Source organism: Notolabrus celidotus, chromosome 5, assembly GCF_009762535.1.
Source record: "Notolabrus celidotus isolate fNotCel1 chromosome 5, fNotCel1.pri, whole genome shotgun sequence".
Taxonomy (NCBI): Eukaryota; Metazoa; Chordata; class Actinopteri; order Labriformes; family Labridae; genus Notolabrus; species Notolabrus celidotus.
The window spans coordinates 29,582,950-29,605,212 of record NC_048276.1 but is presented as its reverse complement, the minus strand read 5'-3'; the positions used below and the strand labels follow the sequence as shown (position 1 = coordinate 29,605,212).

At 41.7% G+C, this 22,263-nt stretch overlaps 1 protein-coding gene across 2 annotated transcripts in view; it reads right to left on the bottom strand.

The window, feature by feature from the left end:
* The window catches only part of LOC117813357 (glutamate receptor 1-like), a 100,796-nt gene that overhangs the window by 40,283 nt on the left and 38,250 nt on the right, over positions 1-22,263 (bottom strand). For both annotated transcript variants that reach the window (XM_034684525.1, XM_034684524.1), the window contains exons 3-4: positions 15,537-15,776; positions 1,416-1,600 (exon numbers count right to left, since the gene is read on the bottom strand). In XM_034684525.1, the coding sequence (XP_034540416.1) occupies positions 1,416-1,600; positions 15,537-15,776 (425 nt within the window). The remainder of the gene's footprint in view (positions 1-1,415; positions 1,601-15,536; positions 15,777-22,263) is intronic.

The following is a 22,263-nucleotide window of genomic DNA, read 5'->3' as shown; positions in this document are numbered from 1 at the left end:
AACACCTGACACTTGAGAGGGTGAGCCAGCTGGAGCTCGGCAGGAAGAGGAGTTTCCCGAATGACGTCTGGTTTCTGGACAGAGTTCACACTGAGCAGCTTCTGCTCTCTCTCCCTCCGGTTCAACTCTTCCAAAACATAATTTCAAACGCAAAATTATCTTTCTGAACCGTTTCCAATCACACTCTCTGTTCTCCTGCCCGACAGTCAATTATCAATGAAGCTGGAATCAAAGAGTGGAGTATTTAAATGGAAATACAGTCACAGCAGCTGCAGAGGAAGAGCAGAGATGTTCAGCTGCACATCCTGCTACTCTGAACATCGGAGCAGAGAGTAAACACCAAAACAGACAGAACGACTCAAAGTTTGTGTTTTTAAACTGTTGAACCATGATTCATAAGAAACAGGAGGAGTGTCTCATCATGGAGGTCACTGCTGGGCGTAACAAAACAAACAACTGAAACAAGACTTAAGACTTACGACTTAATTCTGGTGTTTTCCCTCCTCTGTGATTGTGTGCCCTGCCCTCATTGTTGTCACCTGTGTCTCATTGCCCTTTCCTTGGTGTGCATTTAGTCTCTGTGTTTCTGGGTCAGCTTGTCTTTAACCTGTGCTGCATTTTTGTGGTTTACCCAGTGAGCTTTGTGTTTTACATGGACTGTCAATCGTATTCCTGTCGGTCCTCCATCTCACGTGACAGGTGAGCGGAGTCCTGTATAATCGTGTTTGCAATGTGCGTTATGGCCTTGTCTGTTAAGCTAACAGTTAGAGTTAACAGTGCTTTTGCACCAAGAACTGTTGGCTCAAACTTTTTCAGTGCACCACTTGCCACTGTCATCGAGAACATGGGGTGCATCCAGTACACCTGTGCACCAATGCAGCAGTATGAAATGCAGAGAGAGGCGTTTTATTGTGTTACTGTATTTTCTCCAAGATGAAAGCGACTGCTTCAATGCACAAAGCACGCTGGGACACATAACGACTCGGACTGGCAGCGACATTTGTATCCCTCATAAGTTGGTAATCATGAATTGTAAATAGGACTTGTGTATAGCTGGTACGATTGGAAACACTCCTGAATTTAAGACAACAAATGTGCCTCACATCTGTCAAAGTTACACAAGGCTGTGCTCACTGCGTACCTTGCAGGGTTACAAACGGAAAGAGCTACACAGCTGCACATTGAAGATTTTGCTTAACAATGGACTGCATCTTTTATACCTGTGCAACATAGTAAGTAACAAAGTAACAGTTAGATCCCTTTGGACAGAGAATTGTTATGATGACAAACAGCTTCATCACAGTCAAAACCACTAGAAACAGAAGCACCAGCTGACTTTAAAGTTAAGATTAACTGATGAACATGACTGAAACTTGTGATGATTTCTCTGGCGTCGGTATATGTGGATGTTTTACCACGTTGAGGATGGAGTTGAGTCGCTCCAGCTCGCAGTCGATGATGATCTGAAAGTCTTTCTTGAAGTCGAGGTCGGCCAGCAGTTTGATGAAGCCCATTTCTGTCAGAGTGTCCAAGTTAACCGAGGTGACCTGCCAAGTCCGCTCTGCCGCCGTGTCCAAGATCCTCTGCAGCACCGACAGACCTGAGAGACGGAGAGGACAGTAAATCAGCATTTACATCAAATACCTCAGGATATATATTCAAAAGGACATCTTACATATGGAGGACAGAACCTGCACAATGTCTCACTTGAGCTCTTTTCATAATGTGATATTCTAGGAAGCAGATGGAAGTCACAGCAGTTCCTCACACTGAGTATCAAGCTCCTTCTCTATATTTTATAGAGGAATCAAACTCTTGTGATGTGTGCTGTCTGCCTGGGGCAGGACTTGGCCTGGGTGTAACTTCAAAAAGCTTCTTCACACTGAGACGCAGCACAGTGATAGTTTATTTTTGTTTAAGTGGAATGATTGAAATCAGAGAAAACAAATATCAGTGCTGAGGGTGATAATGATGATATGATGGGAGACTCTTTGATCTCTCTCCTCTCCTGGGCTGTAATCCATTATTTAAGCAGCACCGCCTGACCTTACACTGTCAGACTGTCAGCAGAAACATGATACAACAGCACGACCTCATCATCAAACCTGGAAGACCACACACAGGTAAAAAAGACTTCCCAACGATATCTGAGGATACCATAGACTGGATATGAGAGGCTGATTTATTCCGTCAGTAAACACTAATAGCTCAATGGTCTCAATCTCTAGTTTCAAGTCTTCTTCAACACACCATGGTAGTGTAAATGATGGTCCAATTTAGAGTCACACAGACAACGCTTTTATTTAATTTACTACTTGTATCTTTCTTCTATTGTCTCTACCTCTTTAACTTTCTTACCATCAAACATAAAACAAAGCTCTCCCGCATTGTCAATCAGGCCAGCAAAATAACCGGTTCACTCCAAACCCCTCTATCTGAACTGTATAGCCGGTCAGTGATGAGGAAAGCCACTCTGATCACTGAGGACCCCTCACACCCACTCCACCACTCCTTTATGCTGCTGCCATCAGGCAGACAGTATTGAGTACCGCTGGCCCGCAAGAACATTTACAAGAAATATTTCATTCCCTCTGCCATAACCACCCTGAACAGTTTAAAATAAGCACTGCAGCCTAATGCTGTTTATGTATATGGATGCTTGTCTTTAGTATGTGTTTGACCTTTATGTTTTTGTTTCTGTTTTTGTCTTCATTGTGAAGTGTATGCGCCTGTTTGAGCCCTGTCAAAGAATTTCTGCCACCATCTGGGGCAGACAATAAAGCTTTATCTATCTATCTCTCTATCTCTCTATCTCTCTATCTCTCTGTCTCTCTGTCCGTCTGTCTGTCTGTCTGTCTGTCTGTCTGTCTGTCTGTCTGTCTGTCTGTCTGTCTGTCTGTCTGTCTGTCTATCTGTCTATCTGTCTATCTATCTATTGTTTTGATCTAATTATATTTTTCTGATCACATTCGATTTCTTTGATCTCATTGTGTTGCTGTGATCTCAATCTATTGCTTTAATCTTGTTCTATTTGTTTGATCTTATTATATTGCTTTGATCTCATTCTATTGCTTTGATTACCTTCTATTACTTTGGTCACATTGCTGTAATGTCCAGCAGGGGGCAACTCCTCTGATTGTATATCAGTCTTTGAGAAAATTGTCCTCCTCCTGAGCTGATTTATTCCCTCAGTAAACCTTTATGGTCTCAATCTGTAGTTTCAAGTCTTCTTCATAACAGCATGATGTGCATTTAGTGAATGATGGTACCCTTTAGAGATACAGAGAGCTGAAGCAGGGGAGGAGCTAATGTTTTTAAAAACGTGCATGTAGCTAAGCAATTCTTATGGTTCCATATATTAAGTTGCTTATTGACGAGTAAGTTAGAATTTACCGGTCCAAAACTTTCCAAACAGTCAACAATAAAAAGTGTGAATAAGAGTGTGAGTCTGTCATGACAAAATAATGATTGAATGTTTTGGCCATACTACCCACCCCTACACATTCCCTACATCTCAGTGTTTCTGCTACTGTATTTAGATCTGTGAGCAGTTTTTGCTGTGATTCATAATCGTATTATCTAACATGTGGAAAAATCACATCAGCATTTTATGATGCACACATACAGATGTACACACACACACACACACACACACACACACACACACACACACACACAATGAAAAGACAAGTCAGCAAAATTCAGGTAGACTTCAAAGTGGAGAGAAAGACCACTAGAGAGAGACAGTGGAGAAGGTGCTTCAAAGATCCTGTCAAACACACACAGACACACACACACACACACACACACACACACACACACACACACACACACACACACACACACACACACACACACACACACACACTCTTACAGACACACACTTCCTCCTGGCTTATTACCTCAGCACGTCTCAAATAAGAACAGAAAAGACTTCATCAATGTTAAACACTTTCTCTCAGGGGGACCGGGACATGCTACACTTACTGCGGCTCTGCTTTGAGTCAGAGCAGAGTCAACTGGACCTAGAAAACCACAGTCTGAGCAGCGGATCAGCTTCAGGATTTATTTGTTAAGGGATCAATTTGGAAAGTTACAGATTTTAAAAGCAACTCCAGCAGTTTCCTCAGGCCATCAGCTTTGAAACGTCTGGAAAAACAACTGAGTAATAAAGATGTCTGATTTCATTTGGTGCACAGTGCTCACGTGCTTTGCGATGAAGGTCAAGTTCCTCCCTTACAAGACATTATTTTGTGATATAAATTTACAGTTTTCTCCTCCTCATTTTCTGCTTTCGTAAAATTTCACCAAACTTCACACATTTAGCCGTCCTTGCAAGAAAATAACCACCAGAATTATCCTTTTATCAAAAACATCTCCACATGTTTATGTAAAAGTGATTTCATTTAAATGGCATGACTCGACTCAAATTATATTACATCACAAGACCCACAGGACTGGATGGCAGCATGAATAAGCTCAAATGTTATTCCTTTTCGGGGTTTCTGGGTCCTTCATAGAACCAGGTTTCAGTCCCCAACCCTGCACTGTAAAAAGGGATTTTAGGTTTTGGTTACCTCAGCTCACTTTTTCAAGTCAGTTCAACTCAAATGTCAGTTTTACTTGAAATATCAAGTAAAATAGTGTCCAACTAATCAGTCCAACCAGAGTAGTTCAGGTAACATAGATATCCTTGTTGATACAACAAGATGTAAGTTAATATTAAACATATGGCTGTTGCCATATTAATCCATTACTAGTATTTTTTGGAAATTTAGGCTTAGGTTGTTTTAAGAAATGACTAGTACTTATTTTTTTAATGAATGTAATGTTACAAGTAAGATGAACAAGTCAGGAAAAACGTTACCTGGCTGCCATAAAAAAGACAAGTTGATTCAACAAAACACTTTGTTGAGCTAACATTTCAGACATATTTGCAGAAGTATTAATTATAAATTGATCCAACAAGATGCTTAGTTCACGCAAGTTATATTTTCATGTTTTTAAAACTCAATACCTGTAGAAACTTGTTGATCTCATTTGTTTTTTTCATGTTGTTTCTACTAAGATTTAGGTTTGTAAAACTTAGAATTGCTTGTTGGTCTCACTATAAAGGATGTTGAGATGGATGCATCGTGCTCCGGCATCCATCAAAAATAGAAGTCTTGCGAATCAGATTCCGACATGCCGGGTTAGAGGAACAACTGGAACCCAACGGAGTGGATCCAGTGGAAGTTAGCACATTCACTAGAATAGAAACCTATCAGATCTGATGCACTGATCTAGTGGAATTTGGCCGTAGGGGGCGTGTCTTCCTGAGAGAAAACTTGGTCCAAAAAGCACAAATTTTCAATGTGACTGTTCTATCATATACAGTAAATGGATATACTGTATGTTACGACATATTTAAGTTTGCTAACCCAAAGTCATGATTTGCAGCATTCCTCTTTTGCATTGCTTTTGATTTTGCATCATTTATGTTTTGCAGCACTTTTTTTTCCACGTGCAGTTTGTTTCTTTCTTTTGAATTTGCATTGTTGGAGCATTTTAAACATGTTTCTCCTATGGAGATCGTTTGGTCCGCATTTTTTCTTGTTGTCTTTGAATAATTTGCTCTATCTGAAACACTGTAGTCCCTTTGCTCACACACTCAGGGCATGCAGCAGCAGGGCTAACACAGACAGACTGGCATCTTTCTCATGCTTATGAAATGTAAAAGAACAGCAAATCCCAATGAATTCATTAAAACCAACTATAAGTAGCCGGCTGCAGTAAGTCCTGAGGAGTCCGTCCATGGGAGGCATGTAGAGTGAGTTCACACCCTTAGGTTAATGACATGGTTACAGTAAAGAGAGAAAGGATGCTGAATGACACATCTAGCTGTGTTTTAAACCTGGTGCAGGGCTGAGATAGAGGAAGGTGAGAAATAATGGGATAATTAACATCATTTGAATACATAATACCTCAAACAGGTAACACTGAGCTAAACAAGTCAAGGATGTGTTAATGATGTGGCATAACCCTTGATTATACAGCAGCACGCCCACGCTGACAGAGAGTGTGTCCCTCACTGATACTGAGAGATTATAGAGATAGAAATAGAGCAGGTACAGGAGAGAGGGAGACCGAGAAGAAGAGTTTTATAAATAAAGACACAACTCTGCTCTATGCTCTGCATCTCATCTCCATAAAAATCCTGCGTGCATGTTGTTTACTTTTAATGCAGAGCGGAGATTCAAGAGAGGAAAATAAAAGAAGAGGATAACAGAGGAAGAGGAATAAGAGAGAAGAGCAGACACGAGAGAAAAGAGAAGAAAAAGACAAAGGAGACCTTTGGCAGTGAACCAGTATGTTTCCATCTCTTCCAGTGTATTTTTTCCCAGTAGAGCTCTTACACGGGATTACAGCATCAGACTCCATCTGTCCTCAGACTCTCATTAATCACTAAAGATTGTCTGATAAAACATATGGACATCACAGGGAAAAGTCAGGGCCAACATGGGGCCAAACGAGGGACACGTCAGGTTAAACTCAGGGGAGGACACAGGGCCAAATAATCCAGTCTGATTTAGAGCACAGGTGGTGAAGAAACATGTCCTTTCAAAAAGCAGAAACCACGAGCAGAACCAGACTTATGGTGAACAGCTTTCAGTCTCGAATGGAAGGGCCAAGTAAGTGCGATAAAGGGAGGAGTAAAGATTCATGGCCAACATGAGACCAAATCAGGGCCCACTCAAGGCTAATATCAAAGACAACTCAGGGCCAACAGAGGGCCTAATCAGGGACAACCCAAGTTTGACTCAGTACCAGCACAAGGCCAAATCAGGCCAAAACAGGGCCATTGAGACATTATTGCCATTCGTGTTCAAGGCAACACAAATTAAGCTGGGCTAACGTGGTGTCAAATTAGAGGCAAAATCTGGGGAAGGCTTGAACCTAAGAGTAGGCTTCAACCTTTCCTTTTTGATAAAGCTTATAGTTAGAGCTGGATCAGGCTTGGACCAGCTCTTTGTTATGCTGCTATAGGCTTAGACTGCCAGTGGGGGAACTGACACACTGGGATCAGATATTTCTCTCTCTCCTCTGTCTGCATGTCACTTACTTTAACTCTCGCTGTCCCATTAAAGTGACTAACCATAGATCTTTCAGGAGTCCCTGAGCTCCCTTGTGTCCTAGGTTCCTCTGGATCAGCTTGCTTCAGCTGAGCTTGTTTATCTTCTCTGTTTGTAATCACATAGAGACACCAACTGTGTCTGAATGTGACAGTTTGTTCATAAGAACGTTTTAACAGTTGTTTTCATTGGATTAAATTGTATAATCACAACTATAAATAATGATAAATACTCATTGTGCATCCCAGATGTTTCTATTTTAGTTTAACGATTGGAGATTCAGCAAAAAATTATCAGGTGGACCAACACAGATGCTCAGATTAACACAAGTTTACCCCTTTGAATTCAGCAGCCCTGCAGGTACGACTCTGATGACGAAATTGTGGCTCAGACATCTGTGTTTTTACGAGGAAGCATGACGTCATGATGTGCCACTGTGAGAAGAGCAACCGCAAAAGCAAAAATATCAGGAGTGTTGAAAATAAGTAGAGTTCTATCTCTCTCTAATGTGTACTGCTGCCTGGTAAAGTGCATAACAGTGTGTGTGTGTGTGTGTGTGTGTGTTCAGATGTGTGTGTTGTGTGTTAGAGAGACATTAGGCTAGGGATGCAGCTGCAGTTGTGTCAACCTCACATGCACACAGAATCAGTTTCATGTCAAATTACACATGGCCTCTGTTCATGCAAGATGTTTCCATGCTCCATGCTTTATTTTCCTAGAAGCTGTCTGTCGTCCGTCCGTCCTCGTGTCGGTCCGTCTTTATTTTGTCTCCCTCGTTGAAAAGGTTGACTGAACAGCGAGCTCTTCAGTTCAGCCACACAGACCACTAGAGATTAAACGCCTTGCTTAGATGAGCTTAAAGGGCCGCAAGAAGACGAGGAAAAGAGTCAAAGATAAACGACTGCAGCAGAGGAAAGAGAGAAACACGTAAAAGCTTTCTCAGTCCTCTGGACGGCTCAGAGAAGAGAGAGTTGAGAGGAGGACAATCAGGAGGAGGAAGGTATTCAGTTTGTGAGGTCAGATCTGTTTTTGTTTAATCTTCAGCTGTAACTATCACACGACACTCGCTGTGGATGCTACTCGCTAAAATGCACGTTTGGAAGGGTCGCAGATTTTTACGCACGTTTTTTTTTTTGTAGGTTTTAATTTGGATCAAATAATCAGATGTTTTCTAGAACAGTTGTTCTGTACTGATGATTACATAGGGTGAGTTTAACATATTTCAATCGCCGTTTTGTCGCATTAACATCAACAGCCCTTAAGATGACTTGAAGACAGGTCCTGAAGGGTTTAAGGACAATTAAAGGAACTTTAAACAACTACTTAAGCTGAAAATAACACCTTCAAATTCCTTTGATGGTAAGCTAAAGTGTAACAGGGTGAGCTGCACTCTTTCATTTCCAGTCCACAACATGCTCACTTGTTTTTACACTTCATATCAGTCCAATTACTCTTGATAGAATTCTCTCTAGCCGTTCCTCCTCTATTCTCCTAATCCGGTACAGAACTCTTGAGGAGCCTCATTGATATACAGAGCAGACATGATGTCACATCCGCTCTTTTAAAACTTAACCCCCCTATTATCCCTGGGGTCAATTGGACCCCATTCAATGTTTAACGTATCTAAATTAATGACTAACATAATTTTTCGTTGGCTTCATATTTTGTGACTTTTCCTAATTGAATGGGGACAACTGGGAAAACGTAAAATTAAAATGTTGATTTGTTCCAATCCTGTAAAAAAAAATTACGCATCGGTGTCCCTTGGGGTCAATGTGACCCCAGGCTGTGTTAGCTGTATATAACAAGAAATATTAACATTTTACACACATTTGTCTTGGTTGTTTTGGATGATATTGAGGTCACTATAACCAAGGACACTTGACATTTTTATAACGTAGAAACAAGGCAGGGCCAACAAGAGAATGACAAACTCGCAGCAGTTTAATGTTCTGTTTTACAAATGAAGTCCTTCTAAATGCTTTAAATTATTTTCATGCTTGAAATATATTTTGTTGACTATCTAGGTAGTCAACAAAGAAACATAAAGTACCTGACACATAAACCTGGGTAACAATCAGTTTCTGGAGGTTTAAATTGCTGGGGTCAAATTTGACCCCAAGGATAAATTATGTTAGTAAATGTGAGGGTAACAGGAGGGTTAATAACTACTACAAAGTAAACTAGTCAGAAACATGAACACTATTGTGACCCTAAAGTGCATGTACTTATTACTACCATGTAATATCCAATTAACTAAACATCCTGTTTTTTTAAGCAGCTCAACACAAAGTGATTGAGCTCACGCATCACAACAACAGACACATTGTCCATGCATCTCCGTCACATCGACATTAAATGCAGATAACTTTTGTCTTGTCCAGAGAACCATCTGGCAGTGCTTTAAAGCTGAACTTGCCATTCAAAACACCCTCTTTATTCATTTCTGCCTGTCATCCACAATGTTAAGTTATTGCTGTTTCAATTCCTGATTTCCCAAACTACGTGGGCGGGCCGAGGGTCATGCACAGAATGTGCGCGTATTAATTGAGTGTCAAATAAATTAGTGGCGTTAAGGAGAATTTAAATTAAATCGTTATTATTGCGTCAATTTCGATAGCCCTAGTTGTAACATATCAAGATGTAAAGTATCATGTTGTAACATGTCAAGTTGTAAAGTATCATGTTGTAACATGTCAAGTTGTAAAGTATGTTGTAACACATCAAGTTGTAAAGTATCATGTTGTAACATGTCAAGTTGTAAAGTATCATGTTGTAACATGTCAAGTTGTAAAGTATCATGTTGTAACATGTCAAGTTGTAAAGTATCATGTTGTAACATGTCAAGTTGTAAAGTATCATGTTGTAACGTATCAAGATGTAAAGTATCATGTTGTAACATATCAAGTTGTAAAGTATCATGTTGTAACATGTCAAGTTGTAAAGTATCATGTTGTAACATGTCAAGTTGTAAAGTATCATGTTGTAACATATCAAGTTGTAAAGTATCATGTTGTAACATATCAAGTTGTAAAGTATCATGTTGTAACATGTCAAGTTGTAAAGTATGTTGTAACACATCAAGTTGTAAAGTATCATGTTGTAACATGTCAAGTTGTAATGTTTTGTACCTAATAGTATCTTATTCTATTGTGTTGTTTTGTATGAAAAAACATTTTATTGCATTGTGTCATATACTATCATATTTTAACATATCATATTTTGTTGTATCTGTAACTACTGTCAAGATTTAGGAAAATGTTTACAAAGGGAACAAGTAAGCAGAGAAGGAGGACCATTTACCCATATCACCAGAGTTCATTTGGAAACATCTGGATCTGCAGGTTTAAAGCATTGCTTCATTTGTGTGACACAGAGTCTACGTCCATTTCTTAAATGCAGCCTGTGGCCTTAATATGACCCGACATTACTGGAAACAACATGTCTGTGAAGCAGAGGAAACATCACATCCTTTAGAGGGAGAGAGAAATAAACAACTTTCATAAGATCAATCATAGATACAGAAAGACAGAAACTGTCTGAGAGATGTATCCTCTCATCCTCATCCCTGAAGTGTCTGGTTGATATTCTGAACTGAAGATGTGCTGGACTTCAACACCCAGAGAGAAACCAACAGCGTGGATAAAAAACACATGAGGAGGAACAGGGACTATAAAAATAGTGGCACTTATTAACTGAGGAAGAGGAGAGGAGGGAAGTAAAGAGTAAGAAAGGAGAACAAACAAGATGAGGAAATACGAGATGAGGGGAGAAGAAGGAAGAGGAGGAGGAAGAGGAGTGGAGGAGTGAAGAAGAGGAAAATGTGAAGGAAGTGAGGGAGTGAAAACCAACAACACACTTAATGCAGCATCAGTCAGTGTGCAGAGAACAGACTTTCCTACAAGGCTGTATCCATGGCAACTAGACAGAACAATAATTATGGGATGAGTCAGGGTCCATAATTTCTTCATCTCTTTGTGTGTGTGTGTGTGTGTGTGTGTGTGTGTGTGTGTGTGTGTGTGTGTGTGTTTGAAAGTTCATGATGTCTTAAATTGTGAGGTTGTTGAACTTTAGACATGTTTGGAATGTCTACACACACACACACACACACACACACACACACACACACACACACAATAGAGAGAGTGTGTTGCAGCGAGCGGAGCAGAAAATAAGACACTCAACACTCAGGGAGGGAGAAATGGACGATGAGGAGTGAAAGAGGATGAGGAAAAGGAGACAAGGACAGACAAAGGAGGCAGGGAACAAAGAAAGAGACAAAAAAAGAGAAAAGGAAAAGATGATGAGGAAAGAGTGAGCGGAAGAAGTTTAGAAGAGGACATATCAGAAAAGAAAGGATAACAACTTAAACAAGTGACAAAAACCAAGAGGAAGAAGCAAAGGGAAAGGAAGGAAGGAAGGAAGGAAGGAAGGAAGGAAGGAAGGAAGGAAGGATACAAAAAAGGAGTGGAAGAGGGTAAGAAAAAGAAGGGAAAGACAATAGGATGCGGCTGAAAAAGAGGAAGATAAAGAGGACAAGGACATGAAATAAATCAAAAGAAGAGAAAAGGCAGAAGAAATGAAGGAAAGTACGATGATGGAGTAAAAGACAAACAAACAAGAAAAGAGAGAAAAATAAACTGGGGAGGGGAAACTGATGAAAATGTAGCTGCAGTAAGTCAGGATCAGAATCACATCCTGTCTTCACCTCACTGTGAGGACCTGATCCGTCAGCTTCGAAGAAAAATAAGAACTGAAGAGAAACCAGAACGTCCTGTTTTTGTTCATGAAACGTTCTTTACATTTGTCACGTGATTCTCCTGCTGAATCTACGAGAGGACACCTCAAAAGAAACGCCTCATCTGCAGTGAGGCAAAGTCGTCCCAGCTTTGATCCATCTCCAGAGGAAGTAACAGAGGCATGATGGGGTGCAGATGTTGACATCACTGAATGGCAAAAGAAAAAATCAGCTGATACCAAGCGACAACCTCTGGCTGTGAGGATTGAAGCCGGTGCGCAAGTGTTAAAAACTGCAGTTTCTCGAGTGTCCGATCTTTACAGTAGAAATAAACATCTTTACAGCCTGTTCTAAGCTCCACTTGGAGCTTAGAACGGTTTGCCAATATGTGCTATTTGTGGCGCCTGACAAGAACGTGCATCCCCTTGCCACTTTATATGGACTTTAGGTGTAATTCACTCGTAAAAATGATTTAATTTGTGGCTGGTGTGAACGCCATGTTAGATTTAATAAGTAGAAACATGATATATCCTAGGATCTCTTTTTATGGCTTGCATTTTAAGGAGAAAGTCACATAAATGCATAAGGATGATTTTAAAGTTGTATAAACGTGAACACATTAGAGCCAGGGCTGGGGAGGCAGAAGCTCAGCATTAAGGGACTTGACTCGGGAATCGGAGGGTCACCAGTGGGGAAATTCAGCGAATGGCTGGAGGTGCTGGTTCAGCGAGACACAGAACTCCCTCAACTGCTCAGGGTGCTCGTCTGTGTGTAGCCGCCTCACTGTGATCTCCCTCCATTAGTGCATGACTACAGGATCCTGTTGTGCAGCTCAAGACTGTGTTGCACGTTCAATAACAAGAGTTTCTCTGTTGCTGATTCTCCTCCGAGTGTCTTTTTTCTTCCTGTTTTAAAGACTGGTGTAAAAAGAGAGAGAAGCTACCCGCTCAAGTCAGCAGAGATGGTTCAGGTCAGAGTGAAAACAGCACTTGAGTGTTTATTGATTGTCCCTTTTTAAACCCCACAGGGTGCGCTGTGTGTTGATGTGCAGACATTGATAGTGGACATAAACCAAAGCTGTTAGAGTCCCTCTGCCCGGGGAAAGCCCCTCTGCCTCCAAATAAAAGCTAACGTCTCCTCTGCAGATGTTGAGGAGCAATAACATTAGACAGACAGCACCGCCGGGGATGACGGTTACGCACTGTTACACTGGATAGACTTTCTGCAATGGTTCCTGGGCAGATGGAAAAGGCAATAAGATTAGACAGAGTCTGCCACCACACAGGCCGAGGGGAGACTCTTCAACAGGCTGAGAGGGAGAGCACTGTTTCTTTTTTTGCTAATTCTAAGTTTATTTGTTGAATCGTAGAGCTGGAGGAGAAGACTGACTCAGAGGAAGAATTCAAAGTTTGTGTCTCTGAACGTGAATTATTCAGCAGTTAGTGAAGCTCCTGGCTGACAGGCAGCAGCAGCTCCTGTCAAACACCATCATTATGTTCTGTGACTTCCTGCACAGACCAGGTTGAAGAGGTGGAGGCGAAAACTACCGTAGGTGTTCTGCAAAAGTCACTGGGTTTTTTTGTTTTCTGTTGCCGAGTCTTCCATTCGTGCACTGAAAAAAACCCTGAAATTTGTCAAAACTTTTCTTTGGTGTGTAAGACGTAAAAGTTGGCATGTACAAAAACAGACGGCCCACATCACTTGCTAAACCCTCCAGCTCTGACAAGTCTTATATTCTATTTGATTATTGCTGCTGGAATCCATGCACATATTCTGTACTGAACGCATAACAGACACCAGAGAGTCTGTATTAATGTCCTTAAGCGTGATGGTGGCAGTGAGAGTGGCCACAACTTCAGGTATCACTGTTGTCTGTAAAAAGTCAGATGGAAGCGCGATACGAACTCGCCTGTGCACCAACGTCTTTCCAATGCGCCCTCTAAATGTTAGAAACACACTGTGCCACTGATTTTCCACCAGGTTTTGTGGTGCATTCGCTTCTGTGTCCTCAAAAGAGTAACCTGCTCCCTTTGCACCTGACCATATTTTATTTTAGACCCAAGGTGCCCCACCTGTTTTTGAAGTCGCAGCCAAAGACTGTATGATATAAATGGTATAGCATCCATGACGTCAACCATCTGTTTCGCGTTGTTTTGAAGCCAATCGTCGGCGGGAGCCATATTGGAAATGCTGAACGCAACCTAACTGCTTTCGAGCTAGTGTGAGGTAAAGAGGCGGGCTTTAAGCCTCCTAGCCAACAGCTACAGTGTTCCCACCTGTCAATCAAGTCAGCTGTGCCTCAAATAATGGAAAACTCGTAATCTTAATATCTTCGGAAGTGCCGCGGTATGAAAAAATTCCCCCCAGTACAGTGTGTGCTGATCCAGAAATGAGCTATCCAGACTAAACACATTTTTTGAACCAGGCTGTAAACATGTTTGTTTCTGCTGTAAAGCTCTGCTTTTTAAATTGGTGTGAATGTGGTTTCAGGTACTTCCGGAGCCAGCCTCAAACTCGAGAAACTGCAGTTTTTAACACTGGCTTCAATTCTCGCGGCCAGAGGTTGTCGCTTGGTTGCAGCCCTTTTTTCTAAATCAAGATCTTTTGGCCTGGTGTAGAGTTTTTGCCCTTGTGGACACCATGTGACACTTTGTCCTATCAATGAACCATGGACTCCATTTCTTAAACTACCTCAGGCTTGCCTCACACTAGACGACTTTGAGATCTTAACTGATTTCAAAACAGTGGGCCTCAACTTTATCTCTGCAGCATTGTGTTTGGTGTCTTGGCTGCAAACCTCATCACTCCTGCAGACTTTATATGTAGAAATAAAGGAGTGATGACATAATATCTTAAACCCCCAGTAGTCAAAGCCTGCAGGTAGATGGATGCTGTGGAGTGCAGCTCTGGCATTGACAAAGCAACAGAAGAGATTGAAAAACTTGCAGCTTAAATGGACCGTCTAACTGGGAGGAGGTGATTGTGAGAATACCGCATGGAAAATGAGAAAGTAGTACTCCAAATTTTAACATCACAAGTATGAACACACCCAAAACAACTCCTGTAGACCACTTAACCTCACACTCAACATATGTGGCAACGAACAATTCCACGAACATGAGACCTTGCGGAAATTTGTGTGACCAAACGTGACTTCACAAGACAAACAAACATGGAGGAGGATCAACGTCGTGGGTTGGCTGTCATGGCGTTTGTTGAATGTGTGTTTACGTTCGCTGCCATGTTCATGAGCTTTAAAAGAGTGCAACATCCTATCGGTGAATCTCAGAGTCGGAGCAGCCCAACATGGATTCGTAAATATTAAACACGTTTGATATTTACTATCCAAGGTCAGGGAGATTCTGACTCAGTGGTAGGCAGTACAATAGTACTTTAGCCAGACACTTGATCATTTGGACAGAGATTTGGTTGCGGCAAGCCTTTTATCAGGCCACGCCACCCAATTAATTGGGGGTGGCAAGTCAAGCCCTAAACCAGGCCGGATTTAATACGTGAGCAGCAATAGGAGACAAGCTAGGGAGCTCACTTGAACCGGACAGTGACAAAGACAAACACAGAAACATCAACACACCCCCTCACACTGCTTCATTCAAACTTTCCTCCATCACCTGCTCGACGAAACAAACATAAATAGAAATCTGTGCTTCTTCATCCCGTGTGCTCACCTGAGTCGGAGCTGTACATGTAGACAAACCTGGTCCAGTAGAAGTGCTCCAGCAGGGCCATGAGGGGCTCCTGTAGCTGGGGCCGAAGCTGCAGGACAAACTGGTTGTTGGTCTGGACAGGGAAGGACGGCGTGACGAAGCAGACGTGCAGAGAGCCGCAGAAAGACATAAGCATGTTGACCGTCCGTCTGTCGTACAGACCCATTATGGCGTACACGCCTTTGGAGAACTGGGAGCAGACTGTGTGAAGAAGGAAAAGAAAGAATAAGATTATTACAGAGGACTCTACTGGAGCTACTGTTCTACCTTTAGTCATAAAGACCTTAAAGTATGAGAAGTATTAATCATGTTTGTTCAACATTTTAACACTTTTTCTAGCCAGAGGGCGACGTTTAAGCTTCAGTATTCTCTCCTAACACATTCTCTCCTTTGTTTTAACACATTCATCTGTTCTTTTATCTATATGTAACTCCAAACAGCCTGATCAAGCTAACAGATGATAAGGCGCTCTTATCTTCATGGTAGACGGACATAATTTCGGCGGCTGACTCATCTGCCACTGTGAAGCTGATAAAGTTTCCTGTTTCTCACAAAAGGCCTCCACATGGTATATCCTCGTACAAACAATGACTATAATCAAATTACTCTCCATGCAGCGCTCCTTCACACTCTGGGATTAAGTCTTAAGACAAAGTCTGAGGCACCCTAAAATCATTCAGAAAATAACTGATTATTTTTATGCTTTTCTGGAGCTTAATCCCATTCAGACTAATTCAGAATAAATTCATGACTGTCTTTTCTGAGTAATCACTCTGAAAATCCATCAAGTGAAGCTGAGACACCTGTCCATCAAATAAACAAGCAAATAAACATGTTTTTAAGGCTCTATGTTCTTTTAATTAAGCAGAACAAAAGAATTATGGAGAGAGAGAGAGGGGGGCAAGTAAAAACACTACTGCAGCCTTTCCCAATCACCACAGTCAACACAAGACTATTAAAAACATTTACCGTATGCAGCTTGAGCGGCATGTTCAGGCTTTTAAAGCCAGCCCCAAGTGGACACCTAATGTGTTGCACCTGAGTTTCTTATTCCCACTCTTTGAACTCTGTGTTCCCTCCCTTCTGGGTCAGTTACAGCCAAATTCCCCCGAATTAGTTTCTGATCCGTCTCTGATCCGTCACAGCACCCGATCTGATAGGTTTCTATTTTAGTCAATGTGTTAACTTCCACTGGATCCGGCAGCGTTCCGGCTGCATCTCTGATCCGGCATGCCAGAGCCCTCCGGATCAGAGAAGCAAGACTTCTATTTTTGCCGGATGCCAGAGCACGTGCATCAATCTCAACACAGCAGAAGGAGCGGGACAGGAAGTCAGGCACCAAAACAAATGAAAACTTCTGGTTAATTTTCAGAATAAAACACTTTGTGTTCTCACCAGATTGTATTTCACTTAACTACAACAACAAACCGTCACGGTGAGCGGAGCCAGGCCTGGAGTCAACAAAAAGACAATATGGATGAAGAGAGGAGGAGGATCATCATTTATGCAGTAATTACAGCGGGAAAACAATAGTAACATGACTCCAGCTTTCCAGCGGTCCTGCTCCATGCTGTGTTCTGAAAACGCAACCATTGGGTGTTGACGGACTTGTTAGCACAGAGCCAGGCCGCAGTGGATCGGAGACGGACCAAACACGGATCTGGTGGAAGTAAGTTATACAGATTTAAAGACAGTGTATTCTTACTTGTTGATGTTGTAGTCACACATACCGCTGAAGGGACCACAGAGGCCAACTCTAATGTTGCATTCACATGAAACGCAAATAAATAGACATCAGCATGCAGATCCTTTGGTGACGTATGATGTGACATATGGACCAGCTGGGCTACATTCTCATCTCTGTGCAGCTGTAATGACTCTACCTGTTTTAATGTGATCAGGAATAAACAGGAGCTCACTGTGAGAAAAGTGAGTGAGGAGGTCGGATTATCTGGCAAATTGTGAAAACCTTTGTCTGTCTCTTGATTCCAGCTATTGGTTGGCCTAGAATTTTGCACTGCCCCCCTGAGCATAACCGGCTTCACCTTTCGATGGGGTGGAGCTCAACCTTGTTTGATGACGACAGACTGGAGTGGCGTTTGAAGGGACAGTCTCGCAAGAGTCACGTCTTTGGGTACATGTGAATGAAGCAAGTTATTGGTACGAATTGAGCGAGAGAACACAAAACATTCAGGTGAGATAAAAGCAGGATAAAGACAGTTTAAATAAAATTAGGTTTAATTGTGAAGTTAATTAAAACTCACTGCATTTATCCGGTACGTCTCATTTGGAAAAGAAACATGTTGCAGTATCAGTTTTATCCAATATAGTGCACAAAATCTTGAAACATGTCGCCATTTGACCTCCACTAACTGTCCACTCATCCTCGCACCAATCTGAAGCAGTTAGGAGTAAAGTGTGTAACCGAATTTACTACAGTACACTGTACATGTCATGCAACTATAGAGAGGTGTTTGCAGCAAAAATAATCATGGCTTCTCATTCTTCACCATTTTTAACATCCTACTGGAAATATATGTGTAAAATGTATCTGCATCCTTAGATTTCAGCCGTGTGTGTGTGTGTGTGTGTGTGTGTGTGTGTGTGTGTGTGTGTGTGTGTGTGTGTGTGTGTGTGTGTGTGTGTGTGTGTGTGTGTGTGTGTATGTGTGTGTCTGTCTGTCTGTCTGTCCTTGTTGCAGCCTCAGATCCCCGTGGCCAGCACCAACATGCTAACAACTTTCACTGGAAATAACCACCCCTTCTGGGGCAATGCTATCATGCTAACAATAGGCATTTGCCCTGGGGTGAATGCTATCATGCTAACGAGTTAACTGTCTCTTGGCATTAGCACTGCTGTCCCACAGAGACAACAGAGTGCTCCTTCATCAGAGGGTAGGGGAGTGGGAGACAACAGACACCCGGGGGATTCTTTTAGTTTTTCATGTTTGGGTCAACAACGTCCTTGTAATGTCGAACTGTTAAGCAGCAGAGGATGATTGTTTTATGATAGTAAGAAGTGATGTCAAACAACTCAGGACATAAAACTCAAACGTTGCCGGCCCTCTAATGAATTAATCTCAATTAAAGGCTTGTATTAGTACAAGTAAAACAGCTTCATATTTGCAGATAGGGCTGGGCGATAATATGATAATTCACTTGATGTAACTTTTCTCAAAATACTTTTTATTTTTTTTGGGATAAAATTTGATTTATTCAAGGGAAAGAAGGGAGCACCAATGTACCCTAAACGCTAGTTGCTACTTAACATTACAGCGAAGAAGAAGAAGATGGCAACAAATAGCAAATCATGTCTCAGGATAAGAGGTAGGCTAGCTTACAGACTCCAGTCAGGACAACTCTCGTCAAAATAATTTATATTTTCCATGCAATAAGATAAGATAAGATAGTCCTTTATTCGTCCCCCAAAGGGGAAATTTAAGTGTCACAGCAGCAAAGTAGACAGTGCAAAAGAGTATAAAGCAAGGGGAAAACAAGAGCCTCTAAAATATCAATTATTAAAAAGTTATTAGTAATTAAATTAAAGAGGTAAAAATAATCTTACAACATATATATATATATATATATATATATATATATATATATATATATATATATATATATATATATATATATATATACATATATGTGTGTTATTGGTTATATAGTCTGACCACTGCAGGAAGAAAAGTCCTGCGATATCTCTCCGTGAGACACTGCGGTGAAGAAGTCTGTCACTAAACGAGCTACCAAGTGTTCTTATGGTCTCCTGGAGGGGGTGTGATGTGTTGTCCATCAGAGAAGATAGCTTTGCTATCATCCTCCTGTCAGCCACCACCTCCACAGGGTCCAGCAGGCAGCCCAGGACAGAGCTGGCCTTCTTCACCAGTCTGTTCAGCTTCTTCTTGTCAGCAGCAGAGATGGAGGTGGTTTCTCTGGCACCAGACTGCAAAATCCTGTGTCAGTTCTCTGGACTCCCTGTCATCCCCATTGGTGATGAGGCCAACAATAGCGGAGTCGTCAGAGAACTTTTGCAGGTAGCAGCTCATTGTGTTGTGGGTGAAGTCTGCAGTGTAGAGGGTGAACAGGAACGGAGCCAGAACCGTCCCCTTGGGGCCCCCGTGCTACAGACGATGGTGTCGGACTGACACCTCTGGGCCCTCACATACTGCGGAAGATCGGTGAGGTAGTCAATAAGTTATCAATAGATTATATTTGGTGGTATGGCTCTGTTCTTGGAGCTCCCTGCTTTTCCACCTGCCTATGTGGAAAGCCAAAGCCTGAGGCGGGGAACACACCTCCCCTCTCTTTCAGGAATAGTCAAGTCCAAAATGTAACAGCATAGTGTTTGAGGGGTCTCTCTCTGGCTGTGTTGCCTCAGCGTTAACTGTTAACTTAATACACTTTAAGAAATATACCTTCGGGACGTGGGTACAGGAAGAGCACAGAGACAACTTCTGCTGAGCTTCTGGAACACATTTTAATGTCCACCACAAGCGTAGTACGACTGAACACTCCGCCCGTATCACTAAGTGACCTCAAAGAGGAGTGTTCTCAGTAGGGATGCACCAATCCTACTTTTTAGGTCCCGATACCAATATCGATACCTGGGCTTTGGTATCTGCCGATACCGATACTAGCCAATCCGATCCCGGTTTTGATTTAACAATCTCTATTCCTTAATGTGAGGATAGAATTATTTTTTGGCAACTTCAGGCTTTTCTGACTTTGTAAACCAAAATAAAGTAAACATTTTTAAATTGCCAGTATCATTATTCAAGAGATTATAAATGTGTGCCAGCAGGTGAATTAATCTTCATAACCAATAGATATTGTAAACACAGAAAAGCATAGAACTGAGATAACTAGATCTGCCATATGGATCGGCACTATATATCGGCTCCTTGTCACCGATATCCAATCTAGCTTTTTGAGTCCGATCTAGCCGATATCCGATACTAGGATCGGATCGGTGCATCCCTAGTTCTCAGTGTTGCCAACTCCTCAATGAGGAAAGAAGCTATTGGCTGTCCTAAAAGTCGCTAGAAGTCGTTAAATGATGTCATCATTTAATTTGCATAATTTAAATTATAATGGACACTGTAGGAGAGACGTTTAACGTTGAGGGAGAAACAAAAAGAGGTTAAAAAACACCCTAAATAGGTTTATAACTACACTTAGGAGCCTAAAAAAATCATAGTAAAACGTGACATTTTTAACCAGAACATTTTCAAAGATGTTTATCGTATACAATCAACATTAACTATCTAAATGGACCAAAAAGAGACGGTAGGCGGGATCAGCCAGTGGTGTCTCCGACATGCGTGATACATTTGCAGAGTGGATGCTGAGGGTTGAACGCCCCCTGCCCTGAATGCAGCTAGGAGGGACTCACAGCAGCATCCACTGCTCATTGAGTAGAGTAAGAACGACACTTGCTTTCACGCCAGTCTCCAAAAGTCTCCATTAACACCAGAAAAAGTCACTTGTCGCATTTTTGAAAAAGAGTCGCTAGAGGGGTCTGAAAACTCACTAAATATAGAGACAAAGTTGCTAAGTTGGCAACACTGAGTGTGCTATTTAAAATAGAACACTACTTAACTGACAGACAGTACACTATTTGATATATCTTATCTTATAACCTGGATATAACAGACCTGCTTCCTGTTAGCACCTTAAAAAATGAGGGACTCGATAAGTTTAATAGAGAACTAAATCCCAGATGGAATCTCATGAACTGCCTGATTTCTTCCACTTTCACAAAAATCTGACTTTGAAAAAACATGAAATAAGATTTAATATTTATTGTGATATTTATCGATATCAACAGATGCAAAAAATTGTATAGTGATGAAATCTTTTTGCAATGTTGCCCAGCCCTAGTCGCTTTTAAAACAGTGTGCGAGTAGATTTATACTGAGGTTATAGAATGTCTGTGTGTGTCTCAGTAGAGTGCGAGTGTAGATTTTTCTTTCGACAGGAGAAACAGAGATAAAGAGGAGAGGTACACTTATCGTTTCTTTTTCTGGGACAGATAAAATATTAGAGATTAAAACCAGTTGGAAGCCTGATGTTTTTCCATCTTGTGTTTAAATCTGCTGACTGACGGCAACAACACATCCTCCTCTTTTAAAAATAAATCTCAATGAAGACAAATTATCATCAAGGACACACTCGGTGACATCACAGAGGCTGAACGACCTCACGGAGGGTCCTCGAGTCAGACATCTCGCTCCTCACCACTCAAAGCTTTTAGACAGAGCTTTATTTAAACACAGCCCAGAGACGATGAAGAGTGCCGCCGGGCTCACAGCTGAGACCGCTTCTGCACATGGAGCTGTTTGTCCTCCTGACATCTGTCCATCCATCTATCCTGCAGATCTCTCTGTCTGTAACAAGTGATAATCAGAAAGAGGAGCATTGCTCAGCTGAGGGGTGTTGACAGGTTATAGAGTATTAACCAGAGGCTCCCACCACCATCATCCTCCACTGCCTCCATTCACAACAACCCACGGCTGAAGTGTTTACGCTCATCTACTGAAAAGACGAGACAGAACAGCCCGCAGACACACACCCCACGATCAGGTCACTGTTTCACTCCGTCGTTCTGCGTTCACGTCACTCAGCCGACACTCTTAACCGCCGCTTTCCCAGAATGACGTCCAGTCCGCTCAGAAACAGAACACGCT